We start from the raw sequence: 26844 nt of genomic DNA on the forward strand, positions 1-26844 counted from the left end.
GCAAGTGATTCACAAATAGCAATTTTCAGTTAAATTGATCAAAATCCCTGTTTGCAATACTCGTGGGGGGGAAAAAAGGGTTAGGGGCTGAATGATGCAGATGAAAAAATATCTGAATTGCAAATGTATTTGTATAGGAATTTAATCAAATGCTTCACAGAGCAGCCTTAAAGTCCATTCATATTTCTAAATGCCTGTTTTTGTTCCCTGGAAGATGAAATGCTTGCAAATATTAGACCATCATGTATTGAAATCTGGTCTTAACTGAAAGGTTTGTCAGGTTTAGTTCGGGATTCAAAAGTTAGGCTGTGGGTCTTTGTCATATTTTCACTGCCTAATAATAATGATCATCCCTTGAAGTTAATGCAGTATTTTTGCTTCTCAAACCTTGGGACCAAGCACAAGGTTGTCTATCATTGTTCTTTTCTGTGCACACCGCTGGAAACTCAATGGATCTCAGATGAGGGGCTGTTCAGAGTTGCCTCCAATCTTCTACATTGCGCATTTGGGATTTGGGGAAGTGGCGTCTCTAAAGAAAAATGGAGGCAATGTGTTTTGCACATGGGAATGTGTGAAGACACTGAGGAAATATAGTAAGTTACCTCCTGTTTTTTCTTTCTCTGTTTCTCAGACTATACACTGTCTAGGTTCCTATAGGTCTAAGAACATAAACCATAGGAGCAGAATTAAGCCATTCAGCATTTCTGTTTCACCATTCCATTATGGCTGGTCTATTACCCCTCTCAACCCCATTTTCATGCCTTCCTCCATAACCTTTGATGCCCTTGAGTACATTAACCTACACTTTAAATATACCCAATTACTTGGCTTCCACAGCCATCTGTAGCAACAAATTCCACGGATTTATCTGGCTAAAGAAATTCCTTATCTGTTCCCGCCCCCTCTATTCTGAGGTTGTGCCTTCTGGTTCGAGACTCCCCAACTATAGGAAACATTCATTCTAGGCCTTACAATATTCATTAAGTTTCATTGAGATTCTCTTCCCCCACTGCCCCCCCACCCCCAGCAATTCTATTAAAATCCAGTGAGTACAGGTCTAGAGCCATCAAATGCTCCTCAAACATTAACCCTTAAATTCCCTGAATCATTCTCATGAAGCTCCTCTGGACATTCTCCAATCCCTGTATATCTTTTCTGAGATAAGGGGCTCACAACTGCTGAATACTGCTTGCGGTCTGACCAAAGCTTCAGGATTACAGTTGCTTTTATATTCTAGTCCTCTTGAAATGAATGCTAACATTGAATTTCCCTTCCTTGCCACAGACTCAACTTGTGAGTTAACTTTTAGGGAACCTTGGATCTTTGCACCTCTGATTTCTGAATTTTCTCTCCATTTCGAACATGGTCTCCACCTTTATTCCTTCTACCGAAGTATGTGACTATGCACTGCTATACACTATATTCCATCCGCCTCTCTTTGTCCAATCTGTCGAAGTCCTTCTGCGGACTTCCTGCTTCCTCAACACTGGCCCCTGTGGAGCCTCACTGGTCACCGGCAGCCATGCAGAAGAGGCCCCCCTTTATTCCCACTGCCTCCTGCCCGTCAGCCAATCTTCTATTCATGTTAATATCTGTCCTTCAATACCATGGGCTCTTGTCTTGTTTAGCAGCCTCATGTGGCACTTTGTCAGAAGGTCTTCTGAAAATCCAAGTAGACAACATCTACTGACTCTTTGTCTATGCTGCTTGTTTCATCAGTCACCAGCTGGTTCTTCAATAACTATTGCCTTTGTTCCAAGCAGGAGCTGTCTCTCTGGCCATTGAGAGTTGAGTCATTGGACTGGTGCTAAGGCTTTTGTTCCAGGGACCCAGGTTCAATCCTGACTTGGACACTGGAGTTTGCTGGTTCTCCCTGTTTCTGTGACTTTCCTCTAGTTTTCTCCATCTTCTTCCTCCTTCCCAAAGTTGTACATATGTGTAGGTTAATTGAGCACTGTAAGTGGCCTTGAGTGCAGGTGGCTGGTAGAATGATTGGGAATATAGACAAATAAGGTAGAAGAAAATATAGTGGGGAAAATGGATTTTGTTGAGATGGATCCATTGGCCTATTGAGCTGTAATGGTCAGTGGAGGTAATTGCAAGATTGGCTTTCTGCTGGGTATGCTTGAGAATGTGGACAGTCGAGGAGGGTTAGCATCTGGTTGATCTTGACTGAGCTAGTCAATGTCTATACAGGCCTTCTGAATTTAAAATGAAATAAATCAGTGACGATTTGTTTGCCTTGCATATTGTTAAACGGGAGGTTGATTGTCTTGTGCAGGTGAATTATGGGAGGGGAAATGAGGGGGAAGAAGGGGACTGATGAAAGCTGGCATCAGTACTGCAAGTTGGCATAGACCTTGGGTCAATGGCCCCCACCTGGGTGACTAAGTGTACTGGCATGAAGCCAGCTCAAAAATGTAGCAAGTTTTTCTAATGCCTCCCTCGGATGGTTATGCAGAGATTGACTCAGAATAATTTGGCACTAAGCTGTTTAAAATGAATGGATTGCCATGTTTAACCTGGAAAATCTATGCCAAGGTGCCTTGCTGTTTCTTTTGCACCAATGAGCTGATGGTCGTAGTTAAAATGAGGCAAGATCCACTTCTAGTGGTACATCAGATTCAACCACACCTTTGCTTGGTGTGTCTTCTGCAGCCAACTTGGTCAATCCAAGTAATTTAAAACTCCCCAGAAATGTGTAGCAGATACCAGGCAGGGAGCCAACGGCAGTGTGTTCGGAGGCTAAACAAACTATGCAAAGCAGTCTTCCAGAAAGCTGCTATGGTTACATTAGGTCATAGACTGACCAGCCAGATACTTGTGAATAGGCCCCACAGATCTGAGACACTGTTCCTTTTTGGGGTTTGATGGGGAGAATGGTTTTCTCTTGAACTGGAGGAAGGGTGGGCAGAGTGTTTTAGCAAAGACGAAGGTAAGTTTTGAACTTGATTTGTTTTAGCCTCTGGCATTTCTCTGCTTTCTGAAGTTTAGATTCTAGCTATTGGCCCACTTTAGATTTTGTATCGTGGAAATATGCCATAAATGCGTAATGTTTTGTTCATGTAAATGAGTACGTGTTTAGACCACTATACTTAAACTTGAATTCATGTTGTTATGGTACCATGAAGCTGCTGATATTATTTAATTATAAAGGTCCTCATGTACAGAACTGCCTTTTTAAGCCAACCTCCTTCAAAGATATCTCTTCCCTCTTTCTCCCCCCCCACCCTTGGATTCAGAAAATGCTGCATGTACTCAGCAGGCCGTTACTGGTCTTGGGTTCAACCATTAACTTTTTGCAAAGGTGCTTTCTGGACTGTTGAGTGTTTCCAGTACAGTATCTTTTTAAATTTTAGATTTCTGACATCTGCAGTTTTTCTTTATTTTCAACTTTCTAGGTTCAGGTGTTGAATTAGTAACAGTTGAGTAAAAGGAATCCCTGATCTAATGTTTCTGTTATTATTTTGAAGTAACACCTGTGAAATATCTGTCGAAGCTGGGCAGTTATGGGAGTTCAGTTGAATCAGCTGGAAACCTGTTCCCTGCTTGATTTCCCTTTGACGTTTCCACTCACTGAAGAAATGCTAGAGCATAAATATTGAATATGCGGAAAGCAATTAAGTGCTTGCTCCTCTGGATGTCTTGTTTCTTCTTTGTACTGTTTGATGTTGAATTAAGTGAACATTATTTGAACTGGGAAAGAAAGCATTGAATGGAAATACATGCCTTTTGATGGTTGTGGTGACCTGGGACTGCTGCTGTCTTGCAGAGAATCGTGATGCTGTCCTAAGTCTGAAAAGGATACAGAAAGAAGAACTACACACTTTACAAGTAAGCTATGACTTTGATTTTGATTATATTGATTTTAGTTGGGAGTGATTTTTAGTATGAGCAGGTTCAAAGCTATGGATTAACCAGAAAGTTTTGGACACTTGTTCATCTAAACAGATGTGGAACTGCTTTGATAAATCCAGTAATGAAAGCACAAACAGTAGAGATTTAAGCTTGCCTTTAAACTGTAAAGTGTTGAATGAATGAATGTATGCTCAGTTTGCAGTTAGAGCAGATCGATCTAGTATTGCAAATTAGCAAAGTTAATGATCACACTAACAGTTTTAAGAGTGATTTTTGATTTCAAATGTAATTCATCTTGCCTTTCACATGGGCGGGGCGGGGGGGGAAGAAATACAGTAATTGGCAGTTACACTGAGGGGAATTGTTTGTGTTTCAGTGTCACAAGACCAGCATAGCTTGTGCTTGGCTTAGTTAAAATGTAATAATTAACCAGCCATTAAGAGGATAATTCTGCATCTTAACAAAAAAAACAAAAGAGCTGAGAACTGATTTAGTTGGACAACATTACTGCTTAATGAAGAAATTATGAATATGAATAAATGCAATATAAAATATAAATGAAATAACAATGTCTTTGTGCATTTAAAGTTTCAGCGTCAATGCTTCAAACAAGTCATTAAATGTCAGAGGAAATATAAATGCCAAAGTTCTCAAAAGTATTGGTAAAGAGAAATTTCCAAACGAGTTAAAATGGTTTCAGCAGAGTTTTTGGTAAACTCAGCATGTTGAAATGGAAGCCATGAGTTGTGACAAGCAACACACACCAAAGTTGCTGGTGAACGCAGCAGGCCAGGCGGCATCTCTAGGAAGAGGTACAGTTGACGTTTCAGGCCGAGACCCTTCGTCAGGACTAACTGAAAGAAGAGCTAGTAAGAGATTTGAAAGTGGGAGGGGGAGATCCAAAATGATAGGAGAAGACAGGAGGGGGAGGGATGGAGCCAAGAGCTGGACAGGTGATTGGCAAAAGGGATACGAGAGGATCATGGGACAGGAGGCCCAGGGAGAAGGAAAAGGGGGGAGGGGGGAACAACCTAGAGGATTGGCAAGGGGTATAGTCAGAGGGACAGAGGGAGAAAAAGGGGGGAGAGAGAGAGAGAGAAAGAATGTGTGTATATAAATAAATAACGGATGGGGTACGAGGGGGAGGTGGGTTGTGACAAGGTGGTTTTGAAGGAACAGTGGGTAACAGTACTTGTTTGCTTCAATTACTATTTATGGTGTGAAGCTTGGGAGGATTCAGGATTGGGGTTTAGGTAGGTACAGAAAAAATGACATGTCCATATTCTACGGATTATGATTGTCATGCCTATGTTAAACTTTTGAAAGCAATGAAGCTGGAGGAGAAGGGATGCTATGTCAAGTTAATTACAGGAAGTGATTAATGGACAATTAAGGAAAGTGTCTTCAAATTGTTAAACTGACATTTTCGGAGTCATTCAAGATGACTCTGGGCAAGCAATACCAAGTTTATTGTAGGATAATTGAAAATGGGGTGGGCAATACTGCACAGCATCCCCTCTTAGCTTTGCTGAACATAGTGCTAGATCCTATGGAAAACTGTGGAAATAAACAGCCAATTATAAAAAACTTTGACCTTGGACATGCCCTGTTCAGCTGAATCAAGGCCAAAATGGATAAAAGGAACAAATTTGTACCAATCCTGCAATCATCCTCTCTGCATTGAAATGCAGGCACCTGAGCAAATGCTGTTCTTAACCTCAACAGTTTAACGAAATATCCCTTCACAGCTGCTTCATTTTATGGTCAGCACATCACTGAAGTGTACTGTACTGTTTCCAAACAGTGCTGCCTTGTTTTTGATATAACCTATTTGTAACATAGGCATCTGTTAGTCTCGTGAGACCATGGATTTGCGCCTTGGAAGGTTTCCAGGGCGCAGGCCTGGGCAAGGTTGTATGGAAGATCGGCAGTTGCCCATGCTGCAAGTCACCCCTCTCCACGCCACCGATGTTGTCTAAAGGAAGGGCACTAGGGCTGATACAGCTTGGCACCAGTGTCGTCGCAGAGCAATGTGTGGTTAAGTGCCTTGCTCAAGGGTACAACACGCTACCTCAGCTGAGGCTCAAACTAGCGACCTTCAGATCACTAGACTGACGCCTTAACCACTTGGCCACGCTCCAACACTATGTTTGTAATATTTGGAGAACATATACCTGGTTGTCCTGGTCATTATTTATTACCCATCCCATTCACTGAATTCAGGTGTGCTGGGTCTGTTCAGGAACTGTTTTAAAAAGTGATTACATTGGAACCTCTTGACTCATTAACTTTTGAGTCTGCAGGGAAACTGGGATGGAACCAGCAGAACAACTGAACAAGCCTTTCAGTGTTAGACCATCATGCTACTGAATTCCTTGTGTTAAGTCGAAATGATACTCAAGCAAAATAGTGTTACAGTAGTCTTAAAACTTTATTTTTCCCTCCTTTTCCCCACTCCACACTGGAAAAGTCATGTGGCTACTTTTCTAGAAAGAGATGAGGAAATTGATAGATGGCAGTGAAGGCTTGAAGGAAATTCTGTTCTTTATCAAGCAGCAGTATTAAAGAATCTTGGGACTAGGAAGATGAGATATTCACTGGGAGATAATTTGTGTAGTAGCACTTAATAGTAGAAAATATCCATTATGGACATTTTACAAGCCTTTAAATGGGATGCTTACAGACTTGGAAGCTGGAAATGCTTTTAGTTGCATTCCTCTGAATTTTAATACTTGAAGTTTAAAGTCTGGAGGCCAGATTTAATTCTTGTCACATTTCACCAACGTACACCTTTCCTGCATCTCATTAATGGCAGACCTCCTTAGTTATTTATCAGGAGTGTTCAACCTGATGTGAATTTGCTATAGTGTTAATGGTTAATTGTTGCTGATGTGTTTGAAACAGCATGCAAAATGTCATGATAGTCATTTTCCCTAACTCCTGCTGCCAATCTGCTTGTATAGGTCAGGACTGGTGTAAAATTCATCCTGTTGTGTGTGAAGTACTTGCAGTTTTATTTTTCTGTATATGTAAGAAACGAATATGACAAGTTTGCTCAGCAGGGAGCTCCAGTGCATCTTGAAAGTCGGTGATCTTCAGGTTCTGTTTAACTTGACCTGTGCCATTTAAGTTTGGCAAATAGTGTTCTCCAATCATTTTTTTTTCTTTGAGCCTAAGTGTGGAAAAGTGAGAATAAGTAGATTACAAAAATTGCACCAAATGGATTATGACCTTTTTAATATTTAGCAGATTGCTGTTTAATGTTCTGAGCTTTATTACTGGAAGCTGTCATGATTAATATAGAAGCTGGAGAGAACAGTGGGTGGTAATCTCTTCTAGATGTTTAAAGTGATTTAACAATAACAAGATTGTGTTTTGATAGTCATTTTAATTTAAGACATTCACATTTTTTTTTGATTTGTACAATTCATCATGTTTTCCCATACTCTTTCCATCTTCAAGTACTAAAACTCCATGCCCAGGTGTTGCTTTGAAGTGACAGTAGCCAATACCATTGCCTTTTTCTGGACATGCTTTGTGTCAGGTGTCAGCTTAGTTGTAAAGGATCCCTGTTCTCCAGTAGGAGAGAAGGCAGGTTGAGCAGCATTTGAAACAGTAAAGTCTCAAGCAGCAGCCCACTGAAAAATCAAATTAAACCAAATAGATAAATTGAGGTGGGCTGTAGAGGGTTTCCTGGCTACTTGCTGTGCGGAACCTGCTCTCTCCTTGGCATTGAGGGCTGCGAAGAAAAGAGCCACTAGGACTGTCACAGAGGGTGCTGAGGAAGCCTCCAAACGGCTGTGGATCACGGTGTGACCCATGGACCAAAGCTAGGGCATGATCAACCTTGGATGGGTCACCTGAGTGAGGCTGTCTGATGTTGAAAGACCCCAGGTTACACCACTGTATCCCAGTGCATCCTAGGATGCATCACAGCATCAAATTTGCAGCTGAACAATTTTAATTATCTTAAACTAAAATTTTAATAAAAATGCTTAAAATTGTAATTTAGGGGCACTAAACAATAGTTATGGATAAGCATGCTAACTTAGTACTCTTTATATCATAACACGTATGTGAGTTTACCTCTAGCAAGATGTTGTCGTACTGTGTTCTAGTTTGAGGGGTAGTGAATCACAGCAATATCTCGATTTTTGCAGTGAAATTTAGGTGTACACTCTGGAAATTGAGGCCTTCAATTAATTGTCCTTTGAGTGCTAATTAACATAGTTGTTTATAATTGCACACTATTGCAGAAAACATACTACCAGCTTCCAGTATACACAAGTATTCACTTCATGCTTGGTGTGGTTCAGCACTAGATGTGGGGCAACTATATCAGAAGTTGAGGGAAAAGTTACCCAGTGGGTTTGTGTCTCCACTGTGTAATGCTTATGCTCATCTCGGTATTGACTAATATGATGACTGAACTTAAAACTGTTTCTAGCTAGACACAGTCCAGTTCAGTCATTGATGCCAGAAGCAGTGATTATTGCCTTGAACCTGGGCATGCATGCCCCACAACCTGGTGTCCAGTGTTCTTATTCCTCCCCCTTGGTCTCTTTTCTCTCCATTTTGCTTGTGAAGAGAGGCTGAGAATTTAAGCTTAGTTTTAGGTGTAACCATGATATTGATGTGAGTGTTGGGCTTGGAAAACTGGATGTGCAAGCAACTTGAATAGGAAGCTTTCACAGCTCTGAACATCCTCTGTGAAACCATTCAAAAAAGATTGTTATAGTGTAGAGGTTCAATTTTAACAATCTGATTTGGCTTGTAATTTTAAGCACTCAATACAATTGAAAACTTGCTCTGTGCTAATGAGGCAGAAGGCTGTTTCAAGATCCAGATCGGCATCAAAGTGATGTCTTCACCATGTGAATGGGAGCAATACAACTCAAACCTTTCCAAGATCCAGTTTCATTGGATATAGTGTCTTGTTAAAGTATCCAGTCCCCACCATTTGTTTGCTTAATGAGTATTACAACCAAGGATTTTGGAAAAAATAACTGAGTTTTTATTTGTGAATTACATGCTCCTCCTTTAACAGTCGAGCCCAAAAACTGGAAAAAATTGTAAAGCATGAAAAACTAAAGTCGAAAGCTGAAATGTGAGCAATTCAAAAGTATTCATCCCCCTTTGCTCAGTACTTGAATCACCTCTCACAGCTATTACAGCTAGTTGTCTTTTTGGATAAGTCGTCATTGGCTTTGCCCAATGTGATGGAGCAAATTTGCTAATTCCTTCTTACAAAGTTGCTCAAACTGTGCCAGGTTAGTTGGAGAGCAGCAGTGGACAGCAAACTTGATCTTTACAGAGATTTTTGAGTGGGTCAACGTCAGGACTCTGACTGGGCCACTCAATGACATCAATTTTTTTCATTAAAAGCCATTTCATGGTTATTCTGGCAGTGTGCTTTGGGTCGTTGTCGTGCTAAAAGACAAACCTCACCAGTTTAAGCTTTCTGGCACAGGCTAGCAGTTTTTTTTAAAATCCAGGATCTCTCTGTATTTAGCAGCATTCATCTTCTCATCAGTCCAGACCAGATTGCCAGTCCCTGCTGCTGAAAATCATGCCCAGAGCATGATACTTCTTCCACCATACTTTGCAGTATGGATGGTGTTACCACATTAATATGCAGTATTAGATTTGCACTGCATGTACCGCTTCGTGTTGAGTCCAAAATCTTTCACTTTAGTCTTATCTGGCTAGGCTATCTTCCATATCTTTACAGTCACTTTGCAAAGTTTTCCTTGCCACTCTTCCACTAAAACTTTTTTTGTGCAAGACCTTGGTGATTCTGCAGCCATAAGCTTTATCTCCAGATGCAGCCACTGACTTCTGCAACTCATTCACTGTTTGTGTCACAGTAACCTCTCTCACAAGTGCGATTCTCCTCTGATGACCAAGTTTAGAGAAGTGATCTAATGTAAGCAGTGTAGGTGTAGTTTCATATTCTTTCCACTTTTTAACAATGGACTGCACTGAGCTCCAAGAACATCTCAAAGGCATTGGACATGGTCTTGTATCAGTCCCCAGATTTGTGATTCTCTATTACAATTTCCCTCACTTGTCTTGAATGCTCTTTTGTCGTCTTTTTGGTTTGGCCTATTGAAAATCTACCATACTGTTGGACCTTACAAAGAGGGCATATTTATTCTTGGGAACTCATTGAAAACAGGTGATCCTCCAATTTTCTACATCAATAAATTGGGTGAGTTGTTAAGTTAATTGCACCTGAGGAAAATTAGCAAAGTAATTATAAAAGGATGAATACTTTTTCAACCTCATTTTAGTTTTTAAATTTTTAGTAAATTGTTGACAGATTTTGGAATTTTTCTTTTGATTTGATGTACGCAAATGTTTTGTATATTAGCTCAAAGTCCTCCAATATATTTTAAATTTGGAAAATGTGACAGTAAAATGTTTAATAGTTGTGGGAGCTGAACACTTATTCAAGGCACTGTATCTCCAGGTCCTATTTTTATCTTGGTGTTCTCTAGGTGTGTGGCCATTGGTTCTGAACTTGGCCATATTGAATGGTGCTCAAGGTGCTGGAGGGAGCTGCCATTTATTCAGCCCCTTGTGTGGATGTTCCTGCATGGTAGATTAATGTGGTTTAATGCATCTTAAAATTAAGATGAGTGCTGGAAAGATATTGGTCCCTTCCGCCTGCAGATTTTGTTCTTCCAGATAGTAATTTAAGGGTTCACAGATATTCTGAAAGAAGCTTTGAATAGTTGCTGCAAAGCATCCTACAAGATGACCAGTTCAGCAGTGGATGGGCTGAAACCAAATGATGATAATGCTGAGCTGCATGTGTGTTATAGGTGCACTTGGTCAGGCAAGTGCTAAAGGTTCAGTTCTGTCTGACTTCTGCTTTGTAGGTGTTGGTGCCTTCGGAAAACTGAGTTAAGTCATTTCCTCCTGTATAGCCAAGGTCATCAAAAACTTTACTCAAATTCTAAACAGGAAATTGGTCACCTATAGTCCTGGTACTTGCTGACTTGCATTCTTCTGACTACACAACAGCTTAGTTTTTAAAATCCACATCCATTTCCTAACTTTTCTGGGTTGCCCCTTCTCTAACTCTCATGTTCTCCACCTCTGCATGCCTCTAATCAAACTCTTCACTTTATCCATCACTTTAATGTAAACTTGAATCCCTGCTCCAATTTCGCCACTTGTGAGATTTTTACGAGATGTTTTGGTAATGCTGCTGTTAATTGACTTTCATTGGATTAAAGGTACTTCTGTAAAGCAAATTATTTCCTGAACATTGGCCCAGGTCTTAAAGGATTTAGTAAAATTAGGACTTTGTACACAATAATCCCTGGTTCTCAGTTCTGGTCTTTCTGTTGAAGCAAGCATCTGGGAAAACTGGCTGGCAGAATTCTTAAGTCGTGCATTATTCCATATTAATCACGATTCACTTTGTTATTCAGTACTTCCTACTCCAATTCGCTGAATCTTGCTTCAGGAGCAGAAATGAACCGGTGTTGGTGGAAACTGAAGTGAGTGTTTCTGTGCAATAGTGTTAAAATGCAAGAAAGCAGGGCATTCTTTTTTTAAAAAAAAAAAAAATTTTTGAGTTTGGGGAGTAAGGATTTGTAATTGTATCCTGGTTATTTTGAAAATTAAATGCAATATGAAAATTGTAAAGATCCCTGATGCACAGTTACCAAGTGATAGTTGCCATAACGATGGCTGTAAATTATTGAAGTATGTAGCATGTTGTGTAATGCTGCCCTCTACAGGTCAGTGGTCAATCTTGTTTCCTTCTCAAAATCTACTATACATTTCCTGGGTAATAAGGTATCAAGCTAGCATGTTTTATGTTGTGAAAGATAAATGCTGTGTATAGCTATTAAGATAAAATGAAACTGGAGGAAAATAGGGCAGGGGTTTTTGTAGCTTTCAGGTGTGAATACAATTGAAAATCTGACTTATGAAAAAAAATGGTGTTACAGATTTGCAGCACATGAACTATGCGGCTCATAGGAGCACCATCACCACTGGAGCTCTGTACCTGAATTCTGTCTTCTAACTTTCATGGTTTGCCTCTCAGGCACATTGTGTTGGTGGGAGGCAAGCATTCTAAACCCTTTGCGTAAGACATAGGAGCAGAATTAAGTCAGTTGGCCCATTAAATCTGCAACACTATTTCAGCATGGTTTATTCAGTATCACTGAATTTCATTCTCCTGCCTCCTCCCCATAATCTTTGACCTATCAACCTCTGCTTTAAATCTACCAGTGAATAGGGCCTCCACAGCTGTCTGTAGCAATGAATTCCACAAATAAACTACCCTCCGGCTAAAGAAATTCCTCATCTCTTCTGAAGGGGCATACATCTAATCTGAGGCTGTGCTCTTTAGTCCTAGACACCCAACCACAGGAAACATCATCTCCACATCCATTCTATCTAACCTTGCAATATTTGATTGGTTTCAATGAGATCTTCTCCACTCCCCTACCCTCATTCCACTCAACTAGAGAGTACAGACCCAGAATCATCAAATGCTCCTCGTACATTAACCTTTTCATTCAGTCATTCTTGTGAATCTCTCCAATGCTGGAAAGCCTTTCTTTGATAAGGGGCACAAAACTGCTCACATACTCCAAGTGTGGAATAATAAGCAAATGCTTTGAGGGGCTGGTCAAGGACTACATCAGCAGCATGCTACCACTCACATTGGATCCCCTACAATTTGCCTACCGTCACAATCGATCGACAGATAACACAATAGCCACAGCTCTACACACCATCCTTGCACATCTGGAGAAGGATGCTTGTGTGAGAATGCTGCTTTGGGCTACAGTTCAGCATTCAACACCATAATTCCCTCCAAGCTCAACAAGAAGCTCAGAGACCTCGGCCTTTATCCTGCCTTGTGTAGCTGGGTCCTGTCAGATCGCTGGCAGGTGGTAAGAGTGGGCTCCTTCACGTCTGCCCCTTTGATCCTCAACACAGGTGCTCCTCAGGGCTGTGTACTAAGCCCCGTCGTTTACTCTCTATATACCCATGACAGTGTTGCCACCCACAGCTCCAATCTGTGAATTAAATGTGCTGACAACACTACACTGATTGGCCTAATCTCAAATAATAATGAGGCGGCCTACAGAGAAGTTATCACCCTGACAGTGATGTTAAGAAAACAACTTCTCCCTCAATGTCGCAAACACAAATTTGCTGGTTGTGGACTACAAGAGGAATGGAGATGGGCTAACCCCTATTGACATCAATGGATCTGGAGTTAAGAAGGTGAACAGCTTTAAATTCCTTGGCATAAACATCACGTGGTCTGTACATACCAGCTGTGTGGTGAAAAAGGCATAACAGTGCCTCTTTCACCTCAGACGGTTGAAGAAGTTTGGTATGAGTCCCCAGATAGAAATCATAGAAACTACAGTACAGAAACAGGCCTTCTGGCCCTTCTTGGCTGTGCTGAACCATTTACTGCCTAGTCCCACTGACCTGCACACGGACCATATCCCTCCATACACCTCCTATCCACGTATCTGTCCAATTTATTCTTAAATGTTAAAAAAGAACCCGCATTTACCACCTCGTCTGGCAGCTCATTCCACACTCCCACCACTCTGTGTGAAGAAGCCCCCCCCAATGTTCCCTTTAAACTTTTCCCCCCTCACCCTTAACCCATGTCCTCTGGTTTTTTTTCTCCCCTTGCCTCAGTGGAAAAAGCCTGATCCTATAGACTCTCTACAGGGGCACAATTGAGAGCATCCTGACTGGCTGCATCACTGCCTGGTACAGGAACTGTACTTCCCTTAATCGCAGGACTCTGCAGAGAGTGGTGTGGACAGCCCAGCGCATCTGTAGATGTGAACTTCCCACTAATCAGGACATTTACAAAGACAGGAGTGTAAAAAGGGCCTGAAGGATCATTGGGGACCCAGTCACCCCAACCACAAACTGTTGCAGCTGCTACCATCGAGGAAATGGTACCTCAGCATAAAAGCCAGGGCCAACAGGCTCCAGGTCAGTTTCTTTCACCAGGTCATCAGACAGATTAATTTATGCTGACATATTTGTATTTCTGTTATATTGATTATCTTGTTGTACATATCATAAATTACTATAAATTTGCACATTTAGACAGAGAAGCAAGGTTAAGATCTTTACTACTCATGTACAAACGTTTGTATATGAAGGATGTAAGAATAGTCAATTCAAATCAAAAGCCTTCTACCAAAGTACATGACCATACATTTCCCAAGACAGTATTGCATCTGCCATTTTGCCTGTTCTCATAATCTAAAACCCTCTGCAGATTCCCTGCTTCCTTAACACACTTGCCCGTACTTACCTGCAAACTTGCCCACAATTCAGCCATCCAAATTGATGACATACAAGGAAAAGAAACAGTCCCAACACACTCCTGTGGAACACCATTCAGTGACAACCAGAAAAGGTCCCCTTTATTCTTTTATTCTCACTTTGCCTCCTGCCAGTCAGCCAATCCTCTGTCCATGCTAGGATCTTTTTTGTAATACCATGGACTCTTGTTTAGCAGTCCCATGTGCGGCACCTTCTGAAAAGCTTTCTGAAAATCCAAGTAAACAATATCCACTGACTCTCCTTTGTCTGTCCTGCCTGTAACTTCAAAGAACTCTACAACAGATTTGTCAGCCAAGATTTCCTCTTAAGGAAACTGTGCTGACTTCAAACAATTTTATCATATGACTCCAAATACTCTGAAATGGACTCCCACATGTTCCCGACCACTGAGGTCACACTAACTGGCCTATAATTTTCTTTCCTTTGCTTCCCTCCTTTAAAGAGAGGAGGGAGATTTGCAATTTTCCAGTCCTAATTTCAGAATCTAGTGATTCTTGAAAGATCGTTAGTAATGACTCCACAATTTCTTCAGCTACCTCTTTCAGAGCCCTTGGGTGTACACCATCTGGTCCTGGTGACTTATCTACCTTCAGACCTTTCAGCTTCTCTTTAATATTAGCAAGTACACTTGCTTCTGCCCCCAACATTCAAATTTCTGGCATACTGCTGGTGTCTTCCACAGTGAAGACTGATGCAAAGTAGTTATTGCTTTAGTCTGCCATTTCTTTATTTCCCATTATTATCTTTCCATGTTTCAGCAGTCTGATGTCCATTCTTGTCTATTTTTCTCTTTTTATATAGAGTATCTGGGGGGGAAAAAACCTTTGGTATTCTGTTGTTATTTTCATATTTTGCCTTTTCTCTAATTGCTTTTCCAGATGCCTTCTGTGAATTTTTAAAAGCTTCCCAGTCCTCTAGCTTTCCACTACTTTTTTTCTTGCATTACTGTAGATGCCCTCTTAGTTTATTTTAGGTTGTCCTTGTCAGCCATGGCTCTCATTCTCCCTTTAGAATACTACTATTTTGGGGTACACCTTTTGAATTCTCCCCAAAACTCCAGCCATTGCTGTTTTGCCATCTTCCCTGCTAGTGTCCCCTTTCATTCAACTTCAACCAGAGCCCCCCTCAAGCTTCTGTATTTCTCTTTACTCCACTATAATACTGGTACATCTGATATTGTCTTCCCCTCAAACTGCAGGGTGAATTCCATTATGTGTCTCCTAATGTTTCTTTCAGCTTACTTAATCAAATCTAGATCATTACACAACACCCAATCCAGAATAGTTTTTCCCCTAGTGGGCTCAACTACAAGCTGCTCTAAAAAGCCATCTAATAGGTATTCTGGAAAAAAAATTAGTACCTCAACAACTACTAGCCTGGCTTCAAGCATCTTGTCAAATTATTTACACACATTTTGCAAGGAATTAGAAAACAGCAGATGTATGTATGAGTAGGGTCAAATGATCTTGCAGTCCTTCAGTTTGTAAGTAAACTAGAACATAAAAGCAAAACATTTAGCTCTACTGATCCACACTAATGTTTAATCACAAATGTTTGGAACACTGCTGAGGGTTTGACATTGGAGTGGGCCACAGGTTCTATGGTAACTGACAGATTATGAAAAATTAGGTTAGGCAGAAAGCCAGAGCTTTCAAATGACATTAATATGTAGACAAGCAGAGTTAAGATGCAGGGAACATATGGCGTGATGATATGATCAATTTCCAGACTAGCATTGCTTTTCTCATAAGTAGGGCTGGGAGACTTTGGAGGCCTTAGAGTTGTATGAACTAGATTACTGTGGTTGAGCTGTGACTGATTAGGAAAAAAGGTCAGAAATGTTAAATTGGGATGGGCTTGGAGTCCATTTCACTGTTGTGGTATTCACATGAGGAAAATTAGTTGAAGTAAAATTATTGCTTTAATATTTAAATGAGAATGAATTAGACATTTGAAGCATTGCTGCAGCACAAACATCTTGGTTTTATTTTCCAAATATCTACAGTTGAGCTTTAGGCTAAAACAAAATTCGGGCCTCCTCTTGCAATGCTGCTTCCAATTTTTAGGATAGAATTCGGACTTTCAGTGAAGGTATAAAGATCATAAAGGTGCATGGTACTTGAGCTGGATGGAGAGGGTAGAGCAATGGAAATTTATTTGGAATGGAGGTTTGGTCTGAAATTCGATCTATGACGGTTGCAGCCTTCTCTGCACTGGGCACCTTTGCTTAATCTGCCATGGCCACATGGGTCATGTATTCCGACACTTTGTCCTTGGCTTCCTCTACTGCCAGTTCAAGGCCAAGCACAAATTAGAGGAGAAAAACTCCTCATTCTGCATGGACAGACTCCAGCACAGCAACATGAATGTCGAGTTCTCAAACGTCTAGTAGTCACTCCCATTCTGCCCCCTTTTCCCTTCCTGTCCTGTCATTTCTCCATCTTGCCATCCATCTTGTCCGTGTCATTCTGTTTAACCTCCCCCGCAATCGCTACTACCCAACAGCTGCACACTCATCCTACCAGTTCCCTTCTCTTTATTCCAGGATCCACCTTCCTTTCTTGTTAGATTCCATAATCTTCAGCCCTTTTCACTTTCACCTATCACCTTGCAGTCTCCGACACTATTTCCAGACTTGCCTACCTCCGCTACATGGATCCACCTACTGTTTGCCAGCTTTTGCTCCACCCTTTCCCTCTACTTTATACTGCATGCATCTCCTTTGCCTTTCAAATCCAAAATCAACTGTCCGCTCCCTCCATTGACGCTGCCTGGCTTGCAAAGCTCCATGTGACTAAATGTAAGTGGTTAAATTCATTGAAGGTGTTGAGAGAGGAAGCCTCCTGCAATTGTCAGTAATTAGCAGGTTCTAATTTAAGTGATTAGCAAGGTAGAGATTGCCACATAGCTTAAAACAAAATTGGATAAATATGTGAAAGGGGAAACTTGTGAAGCTGCTCTATTATGGTAAAATGCATCCTTGCTTTTATGTTCTCATTTTCTTCAAATGTTAACATTGCAATTGCCTTCCTCAACCTGCAAATTAACATTTAGGAAATCCTGCACGAGGACTCCCAAGTCTCTTTGCACCTCATTTTTTTGTATTTTCTTTCCATTTAGGAAATAATCAACCCTTTCATTTCTTCTACCAAAGTGCATGGCCATACACGTCCCAACACTGTATTCCATCTTCCACTTCCTTACCCATTCTCCTAATGTTTTCTGTAGCTTTTCTGCTTCCTCAAAACTACCTGTCACTCCACCTACCTACATATCATCTGCAAACTTTGCAACAAAGTCATTTCCATCTCCAAATCATTGACATAGCATAAGAATCTGTTCCAACACAGACATCTGCAGCCACCTACCGCCAGTCAGAAAAGGCTCCCTTTATTCCCACTGTTTGCCTTTTGCCAATTAGCCACGGCTTTATCCATGCTAGAATCTTTCCTGTAATACCGTGGTTTTGCATGGCTTGTTAAGCAGCCTCATGTTTGGCACCTTGTCAAAGGCCTTCTGAAAATCCAAGTGTATTATGTCAATAGGTTCTCCTGCTTGTTATTTCTTCAAAGAATTCCAACAGAACTCCAACTTGTCACTATATTCTGTCAACGTGATACTGATCATGGAGAAGTTCATGTAATATTGAGATGTATCTTCCAATACGTTATCATCTAAAGTGGCCGCCTCTACATCAGTTAGACCCCTTGTAGATTGAGAGGGCTACTTTGGCAAGCGCCTTCGCTTCATCCACAAATGGGAGGGTTCTGCGATGGGCCAATCATTTTCATTCCACTTCCATTTCCCTTTCTGACTTGTCAGTCATGGCCGCCTCTGCCAGTCTTGGGTTGGAGGAGCAACATCTCATTCTGTTTGAGCAGCCTTCAACTTGATGGCATGAACATTGTTTTTTTTCCCCATCTGGTCATTTCTTCCTCCTCCCCTTTCTCCTTTTCATTCCCCATTCTGGGTCCCCTCTTACTTTTTTTTTCTTTTTTCCCCTTTTCCACTCTGCCTTTTATCCTTCCCTTTCCTTTATGATCTGCTCCTCCTCTATCAGATTCCTCCTTCAATCCTTACCTTTTCCATGTATCACATCCATGTCACTCAATTGATTCTCCCTTTCCTATGCTCCCACCTTCTCCCTCACCTGGCTTCTCCTATCACCTCCTAGCTTGTACTCTTTCCCTTCCCTCTCCCTCCTTTATTCTGGCTTTTTCCCCTTTCCTTTCCAGTCCTGACTTAGTCTCAACCTGAAGTGTTGACTCCATAGAATTTTTCCCTTCACAGATGCCTCCTGACCTGCTAAGTTTCTCCAGCATTTGTATGTCTTTCTCAGCAAAGCTATGTGCTTCCTTCCACAAATTTTCTCAGTCAGGTCCTCCGGCAAAATCCTGGGGTGGAGGTTGGTGAGAGAGGTCTTGACTTTTTTTGGAGACGCAGTATATTGCTAATTATTGGTCCTACAGAAATATTTCATCAGCTGATAGACCCTCAGACTAAACCACAGAAATAAGAGACTGCAGATGTTGGACTTTGTCCAGATGAAGGGTTTTAACCAAAAGGTCAACTGTACATTTCTGTCATAGATGCTACCTGTTCTGCTGAGTGCCTTTTGTGTTTCTACAGACTGAACTGGCTGTCAATGAACAATATTGATATCCACAAACAGTTAGGAAAATACAATTTTACCTTTTAAAGTTCTAATCATTAACACATTTTTAACCACTTAAGTTGAAAGCTCACGAGTTTATCCATAGGTGAATTTCTATGCTGATATGGAGCTAAAAGAAATGAACTGCTGACTCTTCAGACATTTTGGGCCTTTTTTTTAAACTCCCATTTGAAAAATTAGCCAACCAAGAACAAACTGTATATTTGGTGCCATTCATTATTAAGATTTTCTTTACCACAATGTGATACTAGTCTCAAAGGCCCATATACTTGATCCTTTTTCTGAGGGACTTGGTTATAAACCTCAAGATATAAGGCATTTGAAATGGCATGAAAGGGGAATATTAGTTGTGGTTCAGAATTGAATCGATCGACATTAACTGCCAAAAGAGGGAGCCAGAGTAAGGCAGACAAATCACTGCTTGTTTTTCTTTGGGGGCAGACTTCTGTTCCAGGGCCAAGACAACTTGGGAAAACTAATTTGTTTTCCTGACAGTCATTGAAGTTACATACATGTTTTTAATGGATATTAACTTACACTTGTGTAAAAGAGCTGTTTACTGCTATAAATGTCTCCAAATGAATGGCATTTGGATCTCTCCACAGAGTCAGATCAATTTAATTTCACAAAGTCTTGCCATTGGCTAATATCCAAAAGGTTCCTGTTACTGTGAGTGCTTGTTGATTCTTGAAGTGAATGGCAACAAAGGCTGAGGAAAATTGTAAACAGAGTCTGAGACTATTACATTGTATGTTTTAACAAGTAAAATGAATCTTATTCAACAATGTTTCCAATGTGCTTGGGCTCCTGAAAAAAAATCTTGGACAGGCTCCCCATGTGTGCTATAGCCATGAGTTCATATTTTCAATTAACCCCATTGGACTCCCCCCACCCAAAATGAAAGCTTGTCTTCTTGACTAAACAGATTTATGTACCTTGTATTTAAAAGCCGAGAACAGGTAGTAAAAGCTTCGTCTAAAGCAACGCATTAGTTTGTTGTGTTTGCAAGCAGTGAGAAGATGCAATAAACTTTGGTTGTGGCTCTAGATTGCAGAAAATAATCTTAAACCAGTTTCAGGATGAATATGTCCAATTCTGGTTTAAAGTCAATTTGAGGACTGTCTGCTTTTCTCTTGATAAGTACACTTTCTCATAAAAGGATAACCATTTCCTTTTTGTTTGAAATGGTCTTCTAGTGTAAGAAAACTGAATCACAGGGCAATGATAAAATAATGCATACATCTGCCAGCCAAAGTGAAGACAGATTTTATTACACTTGAAACAATACACCGGGGGTCCTAACACTGAACCTGTGCCACTACATTCATTCCATATTCTCTTTGAAGATTGTGATGCTTAATCATTATGGCTTAATACGTTAGGGGAATCTTGGTTTCTCGAAGAGGAGCCAAATCTTTCACCCAGGAGTCTAGACTCTTGACTTTTCCCCCTTGCTCCGTAACTCAATAGGGCTACTTGGTATGCTAAGTACATGGAATATTTGCAGTGCAAAGAATAAGCTAAAAGCAATTGTTTCTACTCTGACATTTCATGAATGAAAGTGTTATATAACACCTTGGATTACTGCCTGACATTTGATTGGCCCAAGACAATGCAGTGATTGATTAGTTCTTTACACTGCCCATATGTGATGATAATCATTTGGATGGGGATAGGTGGTGAGTATTTTTAAAAAAAAAACTCTCTTGGATACCCTGGGAGAAATAAGCTTTAAATCTATTTGCCACACTAAAAAAGGGAAGAACTGCACTGACTAAAGTGTCAAATATAGTGAGAGGGTGGTGGTAGAATCAAATACAATCATTGTAGTTATATCCTAAATGATTTAAAGTGGAGTTGAAATGTGGGGAATGGGAGTAGTGTAAATAGGCAGAGGTTAGCATCGATATGGTGGCCAAAAGACCCTTTTCCTGCTACATACTGTCTTTTGATACAAATGGTTTTCTGCTACATGTGATCTTTGATACAAACAGTTGAGATCCAATGGATAAAGAAACCACTTTGTAGTCAGGGTGTAGTGACTGGAATAGGAGACTCTGATTAATTGGGAATACAAAGGATGATGGAAAAGGGGTGCAGTGAAGAAAATAATAATGTTTCATTGGACAACAAGTATTCCAATTTTGCAAGGAATTTGGTAAAAATGAAATGTCCTGGTGTCGGATGCATTTCAACCTGTAAAGATCTTAGGACCCTGACCTAGATCATTTATATAAATGACTTGGGGAAGTGAAAGTGTGAGCTAGTAAGTTTGCAGATGACAAAGGTGTGTACTGTTCTGGATAGTGTAAAACGGCGGTTCCCAATCCTTATTATGCCTTGGGCCAATACCATTAAGCAAGGTTGGTGTGGACCCATGTTGAGGACCGCTGGTGTAGAAGGTTGTCTGAGATTACAGTGGGACATTGATAGGATGCCAATCTGGGCAAAGAAGTGGCATAAGGATTTCAACTGAGGGAAGTGTGCAGACTACAAAATTGATGTAGGATTCTTCATAGTGTGGAGAAACGGAGGTATCTTAGAGTCTGCGTCCATAGATCCCTGAAAGTTGAGCAAGTTGATAGGATGGTTGTGAAGGTGAATGGTTGGCATTCGTTAGGGGATTGAGTTCAAGTGCTGTGAGATCATGTTGCAGCTCTAAATCCCCAGTTGGATGAGGAGAATTGTGTTCAGTTTTGGTTGCCTTTATTATAGGAAGGATGTGGAAGCACTAGAGAGGTTGCAGAGGAGATTTACCAGGATTTAGCTGGATTAGAGAGCATATTTTATGAAGATAGGTAGAGCGAGCTAGGGCTTTTCTCTTTGAAATGAAAGGAGACTTGATTAGTGTAAAAGATGAGATGCAGAGTGGACAGCCAGTTCCTTTCCCCAGAGTAGCATTGGCTAATATGAGAGGACGTACTTTGTGATTGGAGAAAAGTATTGGGGAATGTCAGGTAGGTTTTTAAACACAGCATGGAACTCTCTCCTAGGTTGGTGATTTAGGAACATTTAAGTGACCCTTAGGCACACAAATGAAGGAAAAATGGATGGCTATGTGAGGGAAGGGTTAAATTGATGTTAGAATAGGTTTAAAAGTTGGCACAACATCATGGGCTGAATGGCTTGCAGTATGCTGTATTGTTCTGAAGTTGTACAGTGGAGTCTGAGGTTTTCTGAGGGATGGGAAAGCTGAAACAATGCTAATCTAATGTGCATCATTGCTATCTTTGCATATCTTTTTCATGTACTTAGCAGCTGATTCCAGAGATGCAAATTCCTGTAATGTCTCAAATAATGATATATATCACCAGGTATTACAAACAGTGGCATTTTCCATTTTTGTTTAGTGTGGGCAAATTTGACACTTATTGTCCATCCATTCTTGCCCCTGAACAGAGAAAGCAAATATAGGTATTCATTTTGAATGTGGGCTCACATTTGGGCCAGACTGGATACAGATGACAGGTTATCTGCTCTGAAAGATAGCAGTGAAGGAATCATGAAAATTTGGATTCCGAATCACCATATTGATAGTAGCTTTTTTTTTAAAAAAAAAAGAAATCCAGACATGTTTAATTTCAAGCTGCCTCAGTGGGTTTCAAAGTTGATTCCAGTTCAATAGTCCTGAAAACGGATCATTCTTCCACGCTACCCCTAGGTTGCTTGATAAAGTACTGAGTTGGTGAGTGCTCCTGGGATGACAAATGGGTGCCTGCTGCGGTGTATCGTGTCTACCGTCTCCCACAGTCTAGGGCTTGACTCCACTCTTTTCAGGATCATCCATCTCATTCCAGCGTGCAGTAGATGGGCAGAACATTCATGACGTTGTGGTTTTAAGTGAATGTCCTCCACCGCCTTAAGGGGAATTCAAGCTTGGATCTCAGCTGTTGGTGATCACGGGAAGCAAGATGTTCCTGAATGTCTATTCCATCTTGTGGGGTATTTTTGGCATTACTGAGTGGCACTTGAGGTTATATATTTTGAAACTCCACATTTGGTTATGCAATCCTTCCAGATCTTGAAATTAGATTCGACAGGCTGGTATTCAGCATACTGGTAATCAGTCTAGGATAACTGTTTTAGTGTTTCCATTGCTGAGAAATGGTCTGCCTGAGGGGTTTATCTTAAAGATTTTGGGCTTGGAGGTGGCTGATTGAATGTCCTGTTCCTACATTGCTATTCATCAGTTGAGGAAATCAGAAGGTCATGATCTTTGATCTGGCTCAATTCAGTATGGTGGTCAGCAATACTGCCTTTCCTTTCCACCCTCCCTCCACACCCCTGTATCCTGTATGCCTGGACATGGACTGCCGATGGTAAGCACATTAAAGATACAGGGGAAAATAGCACTAAAGTTCTCTTTACAAAATCGTGAATGAACTAGAAGGGATAAGCAAATTAATATCAGCATTTTGTCCCAGGTCACTACCCATAACACTGAAATCCTTGTTACTGTCAACAGACCATGATGGCATGTTTACATGCCAGGTGCTGGACTCCCAAAACAAACATTCTATTCTGAGCTTTCAGATAGGATGAGATTGTCAAGTGAGCAAAAAAACAGCTTTAAGGAGGTGCTCATGTCCTTGTGATGCAATAATCCCATGAACTTGAACCCATGAATGCCTAAAGTGGGCAAGGAGTTTTTGAGATATTTGAGAACCCTGTAGCTATGCATCAGGAGAATGTGGATACCCTGAGTAGGCAATGGTAATAAAACCACACAACCTCACAGACTGCCCATGCCGACAGCCTTTTCCACCAACTGTAGAAGAGTTGCTGGTTCATCAGCCACCTCGGTGTACAACATCTGAATTGAACCAAGTCTCCCTTGATCTGAAAAGAATGCTGAACTGTAAATTCAGGTGCATTTTATTGTCATTCAACCATACATGTGTCCATCTAAATGAAACATTATTCCTCTGGGTCCAAGGTGCAACATGCAGTACTTGTAGTCACACAGCACATTCAGTTATAATATATGTTATTGCGATAAAACACATTGAATGGGATTCATTCCTGTATACCTCACATTTGGCACTGGCTTGGATTTTCAAAAATTTTCTTGTGCACCAATAACTTTAATGATGTAGCCATACAAGCTCTAAGAAGAAACGTAGTAAGGGTTTCCTCATGGTCCTTCAAGTTTCCTTTTCCCAAAATATGTGGATTGGTAAATCAGTGGGTCACTATGCATGAATGCTGGTGTGAGGATCAGCATTAAGACCTGGTGGGGGAATTACAATGAGATCAGTGTAAGTGGTTGTTTATTGGTCAATGCTTCTGAGTTGAAAAGCCTGTTCTTCTGCTGTATAACTCAATGGATCCTAAGGGTGAATGATCAAAAAATGTGTTTTTTGAAAAAAAATAAATTTTGGGGGATTTGATTATCTGACAGGTAAGTGGACAAAGCACAATGTCAGCCGTGGTTAAATGGTGAAGCAAGTGTCATCGTGTCGCGTATGAAAGAGTAGATTGAGGAAAGCTGTTGGTGAGTTCCAGGGTATAATAGTAATTGGAAATGCAATTAGGAAGCACATTACAAACAAAATGAAGGATGGAAAATGGTTATAGATGCAAAATGGTATTGGGAGCAAGATTAATGGGAATTTGAAGCTCCTGCTAGCTATGTAAGGATATATCATGGGTTGTTTTTAAAGATGTGCATGTGGGTTAGCTGCAGTCTTTGAACTACAGAGCCAACTTGACAACATACGGCAGCATGTCAGTGTGATGCTATTACAGCCGCAGTGACTGGGTTCAATTCCTACAGATGTCAGTAAGGAGTTTGCACACCCTCCCTGTGACCATGTAGATTTCCTCCGGGTCCTCTGGTTTCCTCGCACTTTTCGAGGGCGTATGGTTTAGTTGGTTATTTGGTCACATGGGTGTAATTGGGTGATAAGGGCTTGTTTGGCCAGAAGTGCCTGTTAGTGTACTGTATCTCTAAATAAACCCTCCGACTCATAACTTCTAAGCTAGGAAAGATACGGTTGTTGATTAGGTTTAATGCTGGTGATGCAATCTTCTTTGCAGAAAGATAATGAAGAGAAAACGGCAGAAGTGAAGGAACAACAGGTTGCTGTTATCCAGAAACTCGAGCAGACTATTGAGCAATTAAGAACCAAAATTGCTGAACTGGAGAAGCAGTCAGCCCTGCTTGACCAGGAGAGCACTGTAAAGTACCAGGAACCTGGCAGTGAGGATGTAGCTTCGAACACGCCTGATGTTCAAACTGACTGGCAGATGCCTCTTCTAACACATACACAGAGATTTTGTGTAGAAGCTAAATCTGCACAGACTTCGCCTACTCAAGAACATGCTTCTATTCAAGTGCCTTTATTCAACAACCATTCTTCACAGCCTCCAACTTCCAGCTGTATGGTTTCCTCCTCTCAGGATCATTTGGTAAATGTAACTGCAGTACAATCACGCACTCTGGGAGATCCATGTGTTGCTTCGCAAGTGCTGGCTTTTCAGCCTGACCAAGGTTCCCCTACTCCAGCGGGTCAAAGTTTACAGGATCTCCCGCAAATTGTATCCAATCATTGTACATTGTCTCCGCTGGCAAGCTGCCAATCAACTTCTCTGCCTGCGGTGGGAATTCTACATTCGCCTGTTTTACCCAGTAGACAGCGTTTAATGTCGCCAATTTCTCCACCTGCCTCTGACCCATCGGGTATTTCAGCCCCATTTCTTCCTCCTCCTCCACCGCCCCTTCCTCCTGTTGATTCTGAGCATGTCTCTCCACTTCCTGGCTCCGTGTCCCAGCCTTCTCCTCTGTCTCCACCCCTTCTGCCTGGCTCTGCTGTCCCTCCTCCTCCCCCTTTACCCAGCTCTGTTTCTCCTGCTCGCCCATTACCCTGCTCTGCCATTCCACCTGCTCCCCCACTGCCTGGCTCTGGGCTTCCCCCACCCCCTCCTCCTTTTCCCGGCTCTGCCGTTCCGCCCCCTCCTCCTTTTCCCGGCTCTGCCGTTCCGCCCCCTCCTCCTCTTCCGGGCTCTGCCGTTCCGCCCCCCCCTCCTCTTCCGGGCTCTGCCGTTCCGCCCCCTCCTCCTCTTCCGCCCGGCTCTGCCATTCCGCCCCCTCCTCCACCTCTGCCCGGCTCTGCCATTCCGCCCCCTCCTCCACCTCTGCCCGGCTCTGCCATTCCGCCCCCTCCTCCACCTCTGCCCGGCTCTGCCATTCCGCCCCCTCCTCCACCTCTGCCCGGCTCTGCCATTCCGCCCCCTCCTCCACCTCTGCCCGGCTCTGCCATTCCGCCCCCTCCTCCACCTCTGCCCGGCTCTGCCATTCCGCCCCCTCCTCCACCTCTGCCCGGCTCTGCCATTCCGCCCCCTCCTCCACCTCTGCCCGGCTCTGCCATTCCGCCCCCTCCTCCACCTCTGCCCGGCTCTGCCATTCCGCCCCCTCCTCCACCTCTGCCCGGCTCTGCCATTCCGCCCCCTCCTCCACCTCTGCCCGGCTCTGCCATTCCGCCCCCTCCTCCACCTCTGCCCGGCTCTGCCATTCCGCCCCCTCCTCCACCTCTGCCCGGCTCTGCCATTCCGCCCCCTCCTCCACCTCTGCCCGGCTCTGCCATTCCGCCCCCTCCTCCACCTCTGCCCGGCTCTGCCATTCCGCCCCCTCCTCCACCTCTGCCCGGCTCTGCCATTCCCCCTCTGCCGCCCCCCGGCTGTGCCGTTCCCCCTCCGCCGCCCCCTCCACCTCTGCCCGGCTGTGCCTTCCCACCTCCTTTTGCTGGATCTGGAGTTGCTCCCCCAGTGCAGATGGGGCTGTGTCCACCACTTCCTCCTCCAGGCTCGGGTTTTCTTCCACCACCCCTTCCGTCAGGATTTCTTGCAATTGGAATGAAGGACAAATTGCCAAGGAAAGTTGCCATTGACCCATCCCGTCCAATGAAGCCTCTCTATTGGTCAAGAATCCAGCTAAGCGGCAAAAGGTAATA

General features: G+C 42.2%; 1 protein-coding gene across 1 annotated transcript in view; it reads left to right on the forward strand.

The window, feature by feature from the left end:
• Nucleotides 1-26844, forward strand: part of fmn2b (formin 2b) — a 469810-nt gene that overhangs the window by 82434 nt on the left and 360532 nt on the right. Inside the window, exons 5-6 of the mRNA XM_072266855.1 lie at nucleotides 3688-3834; nucleotides 24932-26838. Of these exons, the coding sequence (XP_072122956.1) occupies nucleotides 3688-3834; nucleotides 24932-26838 (2054 nt within the window). The remainder of the gene's footprint in view (nucleotides 1-3687; nucleotides 3835-24931; nucleotides 26839-26844) is intronic.

Source organism: Mobula birostris, chromosome 8 (genome assembly GCF_030028105.1).
Source record: "Mobula birostris isolate sMobBir1 chromosome 8, sMobBir1.hap1, whole genome shotgun sequence".
Taxonomy (NCBI): Eukaryota; Metazoa; Chordata; class Chondrichthyes; order Myliobatiformes; family Myliobatidae; genus Mobula; species Mobula birostris.